General features: G+C 45.9%; 1 protein-coding gene across 1 annotated transcript in view; it reads right to left on the bottom strand.

Annotated features, from left to right (window-relative positions):
- FREM2 (FRAS1 related extracellular matrix 2) overlaps nucleotides 1–13,528 on the bottom strand; it is a 146,756-nt gene extending 133,228 nt beyond the window's left edge. The window contains exons 1-2 of the mRNA XM_013948291.2: nucleotides 8,401–13,528; nucleotides 514–603 (exon numbers count right to left, since the gene is read on the bottom strand). Coding sequence (XP_013803745.2) covers nucleotides 514–603; nucleotides 8,401–13,528 — 5,218 coding nt within the window. The remainder of the gene's footprint in view (nucleotides 1–513; nucleotides 604–8,400) is intronic.
- Nucleotides 13,529–14,329: the final 801 nt, after the last annotated feature.

Here is a 14,329-nt window from a genome sequence, read left to right as displayed (position 1 = left end):
GAAGTTCCATCTGAATATGAGGAAAAACTTCTTCACTGTGAGGGTGACAGAGCACTGGAACAGGTTGCCCAGAGAGGTTGTGGAGTCTCCTTCCTTGGAGATATTCAAGAGCCGTCTGGACAGGGTCCTGGGCAACGTGCTCTAGGTGATGCTGCTTGAGCACAGCAGTCGGACTAGATGATCTCCAGAGGTCCCTTCCAACCTCAACCATTCTGTGATTCTGTGAAAACTGCATAAAGCCCAGACATCTGAGTGGATTTTGAGAATTTCACTCTCCTGCTAGAGCAGGTTGAGTGTTTTCTTTTACCAAGAGGCAGTTATCATTTCTTCAAAACATCTCTTATAGTCACCAGAAATACAGTCCACAACATTGGAAGGGGGGGGGGGGGGAATCCACAGTCCAGCAGTTAACATGGATTTCCCTTAATCAAATTCAATGCTTTTACACTCCCAAAGTATACTTAAAATCTTTCAAGAACAACAAAAGTGAAATTCTTATAATTGAGTACTCACCACCGTCTTCAACCGTAAAATGAAAAATGTCACTGGTGGCATTGTTACCCGCTCGTAAAACATAGCATATCTTCATCTCATCAATATCGGCTGGAAAAAAAATTGAGAAAATACATTTTATTTTAAACATCACAGCTAAGAAACTATTGGTATAAAAAAACCTTGACATGTCTTGAATAGCTTAGCTTCAACATAGATTCTTGAGCTCTGCTGCAGAACTTCAGTTTTAGCAGAGTTCAAGTTTAACAAATATCATTCATTACTCTCCCCAGTGCTCTCTTCTTGCATGTATTGACAAACAGAACCGAAAGGAAATGTAAGAACATGGGCTCAACAGTGAGAGCTGATTCATGCCTTTTTTGTGGTACATTTTCTTAAAGGGAACTATCCACTAAGAGACTGATTCAGCTGCTATTCTTCCTCCTGAGAATTACTGTGGTCTGCTCTAGGCCACTCTGAGATGCCCAATGAGCTGCATGTTATTGACCCAAGAAAGCGTTGCTAAGAAGATGATCGGATAATTCAGTACATTCCACAGCTTTCCCATACATACAAACAAGCAAACAAAATGGGGTAAATAAAGAATATGCTTAGCCTAACTTTTATTTGATTGTAAATAAATATATTTTGGCACCATCGCACAAAATAGCCCCTGGATTTGTTGCTCTTGTAGAGTATGATTGTAATCAACACCACTAAGAGTAACAGAACTGGCCTCAAGTACTTCTGCCTCATCCTTAACATTGAGCAGTGAGAGCTGACCCATCTTGTGTAAATCCATATAGTACATACTTCAGCATCACTTTTTAGGAGACAATGGACCTAATGATCACTCCTACCAGTGACAAAATGCTGGAAATTTTGATCAACTCAAAGAATTGCCCACTGCCACCAATGAGTGCTGCCAGGTGCAAGTGCGCTGCTCAGAGTGCAATTGAATGAAAAAGCAAAGAGATTAGAGTGTACCACAAAGGAGTGTTATTAATGAAGTTATTGATACTGATATTAAAATATTCCTTTGTTTTCCTGCCTTATCTAAATTCAACTTCTGAGTTCTCTCAGAAATGCTTTTTCCTTTATTAGCAGTTTTTATTTTTAAAACTCTAGTAAAGCCATTAATCTATGCTATATTTTTACATCACTAGTATAAGATTGTGATTATTATATGCTTCATATTCATGTTAAGCAACATATATTTTTATTACATTGTCTTCTAATATATCTATGTCAAAGAAGGACATAGCCATATTCTATTCTGTTGTGAGGCAAAAAAACCTTGATACTATGGCACATTCAACACTAAAGTATCCGAGTATCTCAGACACTCAAACCAACATTATCAAACAGTATCCTCAAAGCAAAATAAGAAAGAATGGTCCATATTTTACAAGTACAGAAGTGAAATAAAGCAGGACTTGGAGAGGGACTAATCTGATCAAACAGAGAAATCTGTATCTATTTCATCCTAATGTGGATGTCCAAAATGAGCCATATCAATTGCACTCTAAAAAGGCTAATCCATCTCCATTAATTATAGAAGGACCCTTGGCACTAGGTTCAGATGCAGATATCTACCCTGCAGATGTCTGACATGAGGAATGAAGCCTTCTACCCCAAAGGGGCTTGCCATGGGTCACAGGAAATCTCTGGCTGAAATGAGAGAAAAAACCATGGTATTTTCTCCATTGAGTTCCACCTTCCATTGAAGAGGCAAGAAAAATTAGCCCACACAACCCCCCCTGCTTCCACAGCTAGATTACTTCTGGCATGTGACCTAGCTTATTTAAAGCAGTCTTGGATATATCTACACATTCTGTAGTAGAGAGATCACAATCTTTTAAACTGCAAAAGTGCCCTCTCCATCAGACCATCTTTCCTGTCAACTTCTTTTCAAAGCACATGGCATATAATCTGTATGACTGTGGCATCATAAGTAGTGCTCAAACACTACAGTGAGGCACTCTGTTTTAAGAACCCAGACAGATGCAATTAAAGTAGACAGAATAGACTTCAGCAACAAAAGTTTCAATTCATGTTTTTGAGTCATCAATTCCTATAGAGAAAACATGCAAAAGGCAGACAAATGTTTATCAATACAATGTTTTCCAGTTTCCTTGAGTGGTGACAGGAATATGTAATACATAAAAAGTTATTTTGTCACTTTACTTGAACAAAAAGACTGTTGTTGCTAAAAATCCATTTCTGATGCTACATCAAACAGCACAGGGTAATTTATTTTATTTATTTTTAAGGAAAAGTTTTGGAAATGAATAGCATTAAAGTGGAGCTCAAGTACCACAGAAAATCTCCTCCCATGTAAGGGCAGGTACATTAGTAAAAACAAGCCAAAAGCTCTTTTATGAGAGCTCTTCAAAATCTACAGTTCCAAAAGTAGCCAGACATCATCTAGGGCAAACAAGTAAAGAACATTATCAGTAGGTATATGTCACTAAAGAATCTCTTCTATAATGTTTGAAAGAAAGTTAAAGATCAAAAATTAATAGGCCTGTAAAGAGGACGCAAACAAATACCTTTTTATGCCAGTGTAGCAAATAAATCCTTCATCCTGCAAACACTTACACAAGTACTTAGCTTTGCTCATGTGAGTAGCCTTATCAAAATCAATGGTTCCAACATATATAAAGGTAAGCACTTGAGTCAATGTTTGCAGGACCACCTCATCAAAAAAGCTACCTGTCATCCAAAAAAAATCTTATTTTTATCAAGAGAGTCACAAAGGAATGATGTGTTTTCTGTTCATTAAAAACATGCTTAGAGTCACTTAAGGAATTTTACACTTTTCTGCCACAGCTGATTAAGTTTATGGTAGCTATATTAACACTTGCTCAACTGCAAGCATAATTCATTACTGTGTAACTGCAATGCCTGCTAAACATTCATGGGGACATTGCAATTCTCCCCTCATTAGAAATCCTGCAGATTTCTCCTATTAAAAAAAAAAATCCTTTATCCACACTAGATTAGGATACTGCTTTCCCATTTAAAACTACGCAAAATAGATTTGGCTATTAAAGGCTTCTTTATTCTCCTATAAATATATAGTCTTTATGAAACAAGTGCACTAGACAACATAATTCACTCATCTCTGAAAACACTTGCCTGAAAAGGAAGTTGAAATCCACTGTCAGGAGTGAATTCTGAGTAAAATGTTGGTTCACAAAGTGTTGGATATTCGGCTAGAATAGTCATTTACGTATCTTTGGCCTCAGGAGGACACACTGAGCACTGAGACTTTAATTAAGCTCTTTTATTGCCAGGGCAGATTCTTACTCTCCTCTATCCCTTCCCCTTCTTTCTGACCCCTCAGCACACCTGCAAAGCTGCAGGATGTGGCCTGGCCCTTATTTACAAACCTAACCACGTGGGACTGGGGACTCCCAAAATAACACTCGGCACTTCATCATATTTTGTACACTCAAAAAATTATCCAAACACTAACTAACTACTTGTTATATACCACTGGATTTTAAATGTGAAAGACTTGGCAGTTCCTTAATAGATTTTTTAAGATTAGATTTTTTTTAAGATTAGATAATTTGCTTAATGAATATCTGCTATGAACAAATTCCAGTGCTGACTTGCAGAGATGAGTGCAGTGTGATTATGCATACACAATTTTCTTTGTATGTATTTTTATACTAGGACAGCACTAGAAACTAGAAATTACTATGTGGTAAGTGATTTTCTTTACGCTTTCTGTGTTTACTACCACTATATTTTGAATATACAGCACAAAAAAGTAATAATGAATTGAAAATGCTGCTTTCAGGTGTAATATGAAGTATTAGTACTTGAATAAACTTAGGAACTCCTTAATATATTTTAAGAATATTTTATCTTGTTACTGTCACTTATGTCTCTCCCTCTTATTCAGATTATTTTAATACCTACATATAAAAGGATAGAAAGCACCAGATATTTGCAGAGTATGGGAACTTTTTTTTAAATCAAGGACTTAATTGTCCTACACTCTAATACCCCTTTCGAGCAATCCCAGTTAAGTCTGTGAGCCTCATGAACTAGAGATTACCTACTTTACTTCTGGCAGAAGTATTTGACATATTCTATTTAGAGATCCCCACGCTGATTGTGTCTGAACAAGATACGCAACAGGGAACAAATCTCCTGGACATACTGCATTCTGCACAACCACATTTTGACTGAAGGCTTTTAGTTCATCTTGTGAGCTAGGCTAATTTCCTTCCTAGCACTTGATAAAGTATTGTAGGCAGACATTGAAAAGCAATCTCAAACATAAAGCAGAAGGTTGTTTGCCAAACATTCTCTCTGCTCCCTCTTTCAGTTACAGGTAATCAGATCGGGCAGTCTGCTCAAGCTGCTCCCACAATGATTCTTTTTTCAATCCATGTTACCTCATTCAATGCAGTCAGTCAATCTGTTCATACAAAGATGAGCCAAATACCAGGAATGGGAGCATGAGGTGGAAGAATATTAGGACAGACCTCACACTATTGGTAACTCTGAAAACTCAACTGTGTACGACCCTGAACAGCCTGACCTGACTTCACAGTCAGCCCAGTTGGCCCAGGGGTTAGACCCGATGACTTCCAGGGGCCCTCTCCAACCTAAATTTTTCTACAATTGTAAAGACGAGATTGTCAAGATGCTTTACAAGCTCCATCAGGACCCACGCTTGTCAATGAATCCAGAACATATTCAGCATTTTCATAAGAACTTGCTCCACATTGCAAGATGGATCCCTTAAACTGGTAAAAAATGAAAACACAAAAAGGTAACATACAACAGCAGGCTCAATAGGCAATAGAGGAGCATCCCAAAGTCGAAACTGTTCATGGCTGGCTACAAAATCTCCACTTTCCGAAAGCTCATTAAGAACACAGACAAAAAGAGGGTCTTATTCACTCCTGCCCTGAGCATTAGATAATTGTGTCAGTACAGCATGAGCATAAAATATGCATGAATTCACTACTTTGGATTTGACAATGCTTTTCACATTAATTAGTGTGATACAAGGTAAGGCACAACAGTGAACTACATGCAGAGTTTTGAGTATGCTGCTTGGTCTACATAAGACCTCAGCATCTCATATTACTTTGCAAAACTGTAGGTCCAGCCAAGGATTTGTGTCTTTCTGCCACTCACAACCTCTCCCATAGCCAAAACAGCTACAGAGAAGAGGGCATCTGAGGAGAAAGGAAAGAAAAAGACAGTACCCTTTCATCCATGACTTTCACTCCCAGGTTATTCTGTGACATCCAATAACTTCTCTTTCCCTGTCCTTAACAGATGTATTGCCCACATCTGGGCCTAATGTTTTCTGCCTTTCACATAGCCTTTCCAGACATCTCTTCTTCTCCCTCAAGTGCTTGGGCTTGCACTCATAGAACAGTTCTATGTGTTTATTTTGTAAAATATAAACCATTTTAAAAAGCCCTTAGGCAGTAGAAAAGAGATATTACACAGACATGACTTACAAATGCTCAGGATTATTTGTTTATAGAGGTCAAAGAAGAAATACTAAAGAAGTGTGTATTTCTTAAAAACACTCTTCACAACTCAACACAAACTTGTGCTGATACCATCAGGGAACTTGTGAAGTTATAAGACTGTCTCAGGACCCCCACTAACTTTAAAACCAACTTTCTCTCAGGTTGCAGGCTTTTCATCCAGCTCAAGCAGCCCCAGGAAATTAAAGAAGTTGTGTGAAGACCAGTAGGCTGGGAGATGCCACATACATTTGCAGAGACATTAGATGAATATTAGGTTTTCCAACTAAAGATCTCTCTTCAGCAGCAACTATGAAGAGGCTGTTATTTCTTGATCACACTGACTGTAGTAGCGGGGGGGGTTGGCCAAAAGTTCTTATCCATCATAGTAGCATCAGTGTAGAAAAGGTATTGCAGGAAAATAAATGTAGAGCATAAACATCAAATAAGATTAATTTTAATTAAGAAAGCCTTCCTATTTGCTGATCAAAAATAAGTTTAAATTGATCCACTCTGGTATTGCCCTTCACGTAAATACATGCTTATGGCCTTGTTTCCACCACTATACCTAGTATGAAACTAGTTGCTATAAAGGTCCAAATTAGAATTCTCAAAGTATATGGCATAAAGTATGCATATAGCTTCTCTGCCTCATTTCTTGCACATCCCTTCCACATCACCAGTCTTCTGCTACGCAGAATGTAGTGGCCAAACGGCTAGGTACCTTCCATACAAGGTAGCGCAGACAGAGCAAACAACATGGTGTAAACACCAGCTCCCAGGAAATTTGGAACACCAGCTCTGCCTGTGGCTCAGGCCTAGCCTGCCACAAAGCCTGCAGCTTTATCCTGCCAATACCATTTCCCAAGAGCCCTGCAGTTCGTACTTTGATCCTCATATGACCAGAATGCAGGTGCTTTATCCCAAGCTGTGTAGGTTTCTAACCATATGGCAGGGCTGCCAGTCACGGACCAGAAAGCACCTGCATTTTGGTCATTTGACAGAAATACACCTGGCCACACAGCATAAAAGAGGATGGGATGTGCCTATCCTGAGTGCCCCAAAAAGAGATGGGATATTACTTTCAAGGAACACTCTCTCAGTAATTCTGTGTTCTCCAGTGTAAGAGAAAAATCCATTAAAAAAAAATCATAATCTGTTATTTACTCACCCCCCATTCTTTTTTGTTTCTCGCATACACTGACAATGATACTCATAATATAGCTAGCAGCTCATTACTGAGGCTTTATATTTAAATGGGTTGTTGATTTCCAAAGCTTAAACACGGTTTGGTCCCTCCTCATCCTCTTTTTCTTTCCCTCAATGCATCACTAACAGTGCAATACTTAGGGCATACCAGCCATTCAAAAGCTCATCAGGTCTGTTTTCAAGATTTGCTGTCTCTGACAAGAACATCACTACAGCCAATGGGGGATGCATACCAATATGGGCTCTGTGAAATGAAATGCAGCTGACTACAAAGTGTTCCTGTTTGCCCCTACCACCTACACAGCCCAGTCTGCCTGGGCCCCTTTAACTTTGGGTCTCCATGCAGTTGTGCTGTCTGCACACTCCACAGCTGCAGCAGGCTCCAAGTAACCTCATTTCACTTTTAATTAGCCAGCTATTAACTCATTACAAAGTAACACGGAAAATTCTCTGGAGAATAGCTAATGCTCTCCTTTCAATTAAAGGAAGTTACTTCATAGCCTTGTTTTAAGGCTTTATTTCAGTATATGCAGCACATGTGTTTTTCATCCTACTTATACCACCCAGTATTTTAGTTCCATGTAAAAAGTAAGTACCACTGACATAATTTTGAAACATTTACATTACTTCTTAATTTACCACAAACACTTTGTGGTTAAGGCTTGTGTAATTAAGGCAACAAATGCAGTCATGATATATTATCTCCCTCTGCTTGGGAAATGATTTTGCTTTTACAGTTAAGCGCACTCAGACTATATAGCAACTGATATCCTAGGCATGGTATGATCATTAGTTAATAATAGCATGGCCACTCCTGTAGCATTTTCTAAATAAAACTTTAAAGAAAGCCTCCGGCCTCCAAAGATCTGGAATCATGTGCAGCCCAATTCTGTTATCTGCATTTGTATCACTGAGTAAGTCCTCAATACAAGTAAGGGGTTCTAAGTCACTTGGCCTGTAAGCTCTCCAAAGCAAAGACGCTCCATTATTCTGCGCTTATCCAGTGGACCCTCTTTCCTGCCTAAGCAATCATAAACACAATACATACATAAAAAAGAATTTTAAAATAATAATAAAGCCATCATGCTATATTTGCTTTTTGGAAAGTTTCTCCCATCAATCATTACAGAGCGTAACACGACCAAGAACGTTTCCAGTGACCTAAAGAAAGCATGTAGTATTGCAATACCTTGCGTGAACTGACTGATGCTATGGTTGCCTTTCCCCAGGTGGATCAGGAAGCCATGGCGAGGACCCTCTGTGACTCTGATCTTGAGAGCAATGTGTAAACTGTCTCTGTCTTCTACTTTGAGTACCTTGTTGGTAATCAGAAACCCTGTGTGACCTGTGGCCAGAATACGGAGAGTTGGTGCACCCTTGTTTATTACAATTTGAGGTACACTGTTGTCCACAGCCATTATCCGAATCTTCATAGTCTGAGGTTTCTTTGTTTCAAACACAGTGTTGGGAAAGACATAGAAATCAGTATGAGTGCCATCTGTAACAGTGAAAGAGAAGCTATCCTCAACCGATTCTGTGCCATCATGGTTGTAGCTGATTAGATTTTCATTCAGATCCTGTTTCGTGAAGGTGGTGACGGGTTTGGAATTATTGAACGTGATCTGACCATGAACTGGTACTTGAGTGATGATAAATTTTAGAAATGCATCAGGCGTATCTCTGTCTTCTACCTTCAGTTCAAATGGGGTTATCAGTTTGTTTTCATTTTCACTCACCACCAGGTTATGTATTGTGACCACAGGCTTCTTATTGTCCACATCACTAATAGAAATTCTGAAAGTACGAAAAACAGGGTTATAGCCATCAGTCACCTCAAACTCAAAGCTGTCCATTTTCACTTCATCTTCTGAAGTGTGAATGTAGTAAATTTTATTGCCTGCTAACAAAAGCTGAGTGAAAGTGGAGATGGGCACCCCAGGCTGATCTGTACATTCAAGATGACCACGAACAGGTGCTCTGGTAATAGTGAAAACTAAGTTCTCATCTGGACTATTCAAGTCACTGGTGCTAAGCAAATCAGTAGTAAGGGTTACCTTTCCTCCTTCCTTCAAGGAAACCCCTTTGCTGATTACATCTGGGAAGACAATATCAACGCTACCTATTGTCACATAAAAGTAGCGGTCAATGAGAGGATTTATTCCATCTGTCACATCAAATTTGATAAGATCACGAACTCCTTCTCGTCCAAAATGCATATACTGAATTAAGTTTCTATCCACCTCATCTTGCGTGAAGTTCATCCCCAGGGTGATATTCTCAACTCCTCCTGAAGGCTTTATTCTCTGTAAGAGGCCTTGTCCTGGCCCGTATCTTACAATGTATGTCAAGGTTTTGTCTTCAGAGTCTAGGTCAGTAGCCTTCAATATTTTGTTATGAATAGTTCTAGTTTCCCCTATTTCAATTTCCAAACCATCATTGATGGCCATTCTGGGTGTCTCATCATCTACAGGAATAACCATGATGAACACCCTTTTCACTACGGTATATTTACCATCTGTGAGTTTCACCTCAAAACCATCCTCCTTTGTCTCAGAGTCATCATGTTCATAGAGTATGCTAGAGCTCTCCATTATCTGATCCATGGTAAAGCTCTCCACTAGGACAGTTCCATTGACCAGGTGGTTCACAATGTGGCCATGCTTAGGAAACCTGGTGATTGTGAACATTAACTCATCAGCAGGAATGTCCCCATCGACTGCATTGAGGATAGGGGTATCAATAACCAGGCTCATGCCTTCCATCACAACAAACTCTCGCATAAAGATTTCAGGCTCTTCATCATTGGTTGGGATAATGACAATGGGGAAGAAGTGCCTCTGGGAAAAATTAATGCCATCAGAACAGCAGAAAGTGAATCTGTCTTCAACAGGCTCCACACCCTTATGTATGCTTTGGACATAAAAAATATGCCCTTGACGGAGGTCCTTCAAGGTAAACGCACTTATAGCTGTACCTACTCTGGACTTTTCAGAACCTGGGGCTGGAGAAATGTTCTCTACATACCCAGATGCGGGCTGAGCAACAATGGTACAGAGTATATCATCATAGGGAGTATCCACATCTTCAGCCCTTAGGTGAGCAGGAGTAATGACATGTTTGTCACCTTCCGTTACCATGAACTGTTCCCCCACAAAAATCTCTGGGGCTTGACTGTCAACAGGGAGAATGGTCACCAAGACAGAAACTCCCTGAACAACATTGCCCCTGATGCTCCACTCCTCTGACAGGTCAGACAAGGTAAGATTGAAGGTATCTTCTTTGGGCAGAAGGCCTATTTCACCACCAGTATGAGCATATACCACAGCACCATCCAACAGATCTCTCTGGGAAAATCTCTCCGCAGGCACCCCTTGGACCAGGATGTCCCCATGCTGAGGAGGATCCTCTACAATGAAGGTCAACATTAAGTCATCTGTATCCTCATCCGTGCCCTGGATGACATTAGCAGTGATTTCAGCAGCACCATTCTCCAGCACATCCAGGTAGGAACCAACAGTGCCCGGGGCCAACCGTAAGGTTGGAACCTCATCATCAACAGGGTGCACATTCATTTTCAATGTGATGGGAACAACATGAACCCCATCACTCACATCAAGACTGCAAGTATCACTGTTGGTTTCTGCTCCACTGTGTACATATACCACCCTCCCTTGTCTGATATCATCTAGGCCAAAGGCAGCTCCCAGAATCAAACTGTACCCAGAGAGCTGCAACTGGCCGTACTGGGGAGCCTGGGTCAGAATGAATCGGAGATGGGCAAGTTCAGTATCCGTGTCACTGGCATCCAACTCAGTTGGACTAAGCACATGGCTGCCTCCCTCAGGCACAGTAAAGCCAGTATTAGTGATTTCAGGAGGCTGGTTATCCACAGGCTGAAGGTAGATGGTAAAAGTCCCTTCAGCTGCATTGCCAGCTGCATCCTCCACCTGATACTGGAACTGAACCAAATGAGGGGCCACCCCCAATTCCTCCTGCGGAGGACGATAGGAGATCTTGTGATGGTTGATCTGGGCCTGGGTGAAGTGGGTCACTTCCACAGAGTGATCCTCAGTCAGCACAAGGGATCCAAGGTGGGCTCCATGTACACCTGGAGGGTGGTTAGTGTCAGTAGGGGGCTGGATTATTGTGTAGCGCAGTTCATGGTCCCCTGAATCCTGGTCTGTATAGCACAAGTGCTTCCTCCGCAGTGGGGTCACCTGCTGTTCTGCAACTATTAAGTGCAGGCTGCTGCTACTGTGCAGCTCTGGGGCTAATCGGTCTATGGGGTGTACCCGGATCACAAAGGTCTGTGGTCCAGAGCGGTTGGGTGGGTCATTGTCATCCTGGACCCTAAAGATGAACCGGTCCAACACAACCCCAGGTCCAGGGCTGTGAGGTCCAAAGTGGTGGTAATAAAGATGCCCTTCCACAATGTCCTGCTGCAGCCATTCCCTCACTGGCTTTTCATAGGTATGGGAGCTCCCCATTAAACCTGGTACCCTCCTCCAGGAAAAACCCTTATCTTCTTCCTCCTCCTTCTCCCAGTCAGGAGGTGGTTGGGCTTGACGGAGGAGGAGCTGCCCTGCAGCAGGGCCAGACTCCACTCTGAAGAGTAGGACAGCATCCTGTGAGTCTATGTCAGTGGCACTAAGAGCACGGGTGGTGATGGGCACTGTTTCACCCTCAGCCACAGCCAGCCCCGTGTTTGCATTGAGTAGGGGTGGCTGGTCATCAGTGGGCACCAGGGTAATGGGGAAAAGAAACTCAACACGGTGGCGGGAGCCACCGTCTTCCAGCCGCAGCACTAGGTTGTCACTGAGAGGAGACTCACTGCCATCATGCTGGTAAATGACCCGGCCTGCTGCCAGCTCAGCCACCGTGAAGTGTTTACGAGGGACAGCAGACGATGGAGTATCCTCCAGCAGAGTGAGGTGGCCATGCCTCAGCCCCGCCACCACACTCACCTGCACCTGCTCCAGGTCATCTTCATCACTGATAAGCAGGTTGGGGCTGGGACCGGGGCCTGAAAGAGGCCGTGACTGCCCCTCATAGAGCACGAGGCCAGTGTTGCGGGTCACCACAGGCGCCAGGGTGTTCATGGGCTTCACCACAATCACAAAGGCAAAGGGCTCTGAGGCAGCGCCCTCAGGGTCCAACACCTCCAGCTCCAGCTCAAAGAGCCGCTCCTGATCCGAGTCCTCCACAGGTGGCTGATAGGCAATGCGCAGCTCCCTCACATCCTGCTGGCTGAAGGAGGAAACAGGCAAGCTCCGGTCATCAGTGCTGACCATGTGTCCCTGGCCAGGGCCAAAGGGTGAGGTGATGTTGAAGAGCAGCAAGTCCGGGGGTGACTCTGCATCCTCAGCCGCCAGCATGTCAGGCGTGAGGGCGGTGAGGACAAACTGGTCCACCTCCATCATGAGCATGGCCAGAAAGCTGGGCTTGGGAGCCACATTCTCAGTGCCAGCTCGGATCCGCACCAGCACCTGGAAGTACTCACGCTTCAGCAGCGCCCCATCACTCGCTGCCTCCCACAACTCGGCCACCAGCGGCAGCAGGTCGCGGTTGGGTGAGCTGCCAGCCGCCGTGTGCCGGTAGCGCAGCCCCAGCCGCAGGAACTCCTCACAGTCCCACAGTGAGGCGGGCACGGGGCTGCCATCCCCTGCCACCTCCCGCCCCGTCGCCGGGTAGTTGAGGATCTCGCCGTAGCGGGGCAGCCCGGCCAGCGCCGGCAGCAGGCCCACCCGGCAGCGCTGCCGGCTCGGCTCGAAGGCAAACTCTAGGCTGCGGGCGTCCAGCGGGTTGCTGGTGCCCCGCAGGCGCTCCACGGTGAGGGGCAGGTTGCGGGTGACGATCTCCAGCTGGGTGAAGAGCACCTCCACCTCCAGCACCAGGGGCAGCACCAGGGCGCGGCTCGGCGAGTCGTAGCGCAGCTGCAGGCGGACGCGGTCCCGCGCGGGGCTGCGGCCGCCCAGGTGGGAGTACTGCACCTCGCCGGCGCCGAAATCGCAGGGGAAGCGCCGGGGGCTCAGGCGACCCGGGCGCTGCCACAGCGGGTCCTCGTCCAGCACGGTGAGGTGGCACCGGTCCCCCGGCTGCACCTGCAGCACCAGGTCCCGCGCGGGGTCCAGCCAGGCGGAGCGGCCCAGGGGCACCCGCAGCCCGCGGTTCACCACCACGATGGGGGCCGCCTCCGGCGCCCAAGGGGAGGCGGCGGCGCTGCCTGGTGGCGGCAGCGGCACTCCCGCCCAGCCGCAGCCGGCCAGCAGCAGCAAGCCGGCCAGCAGCAGCCGCGACGCGGCAGGGAGAGCCTGCATGATCCCCGCCGGCGGAGCGAAGCGCCGGGAGTCCCCAGCAGTGGCCTCTCCTCTGCGCAGGGGCCGAGTCCCAGCCCCGCTCCTGCCGGGCCGACCGCTCATCCCGCGCACACGCCGCGCTCTGAAGGGGAGCGCGCCCACTCCGGAGGGGAGCCCCGCGAGCCGCGGAAGCCCCACCCCCTCCCCGCGAGGCCAATAAGCACACGCGGGGGCGCCTCCGCCGGGAAGGATTGGGCAGAGCTGCCTGTCAATCTTCAAACTTAAAGGCGGGGATAACCCGCCCCTCTCCCCCCGGCCGCTCTACCGCGCAACAGGTTGTTGAGGAGAAGGCGCGGAGGGAGCGGCGGGCTGAGCCCTGGCCGTGCAGGAACGGGAAGGAAGGGGGGAGGGGAGGGCCAGCACGGATCACCCTGACGGCAGCGACCGCGGACCGCCTGGAGCCCCCCTGCTAAAAGGGAGGGCGGTGCTGACTGCCCACACGTCCCGCACCTCTCCTCAGCCCCGGGTCGGCGGGGGCGCACCGCCGCGCCCCTTCTCCCCTTCGCGCAGTCTCCCCGCTCTCACCTTAAATCCTCCATCCCCGGGGCAGAGATCAAACAGGGGTGTCCCCGAGTCACCGCTGCGGGCGGCTGAGGGGTTCCCTCACCCTCCGGGAAGCGGGGCGGCAGGTGAGCGCGGCGCGGCAAGGGCCGCGGGCAGCGGCTGCCCCTCGCGGGCAACGGCTGCCCCTCGCGGGTAACGGCCGCCCTTCACAGGCAGCGGCGGGGCGACGCCGCTGTTTTTCCGCCCTCGCGGGGAGCG

Source organism: Apteryx mantelli, chromosome 1 (assembly GCF_036417845.1).
Source record: "Apteryx mantelli isolate bAptMan1 chromosome 1, bAptMan1.hap1, whole genome shotgun sequence".
Lineage (NCBI taxonomy): Eukaryota > Metazoa > Chordata > Aves > Apterygiformes > Apterygidae > Apteryx > Apteryx mantelli.
This window is presented reverse-complemented; position numbering and strand designations above follow the sequence as displayed.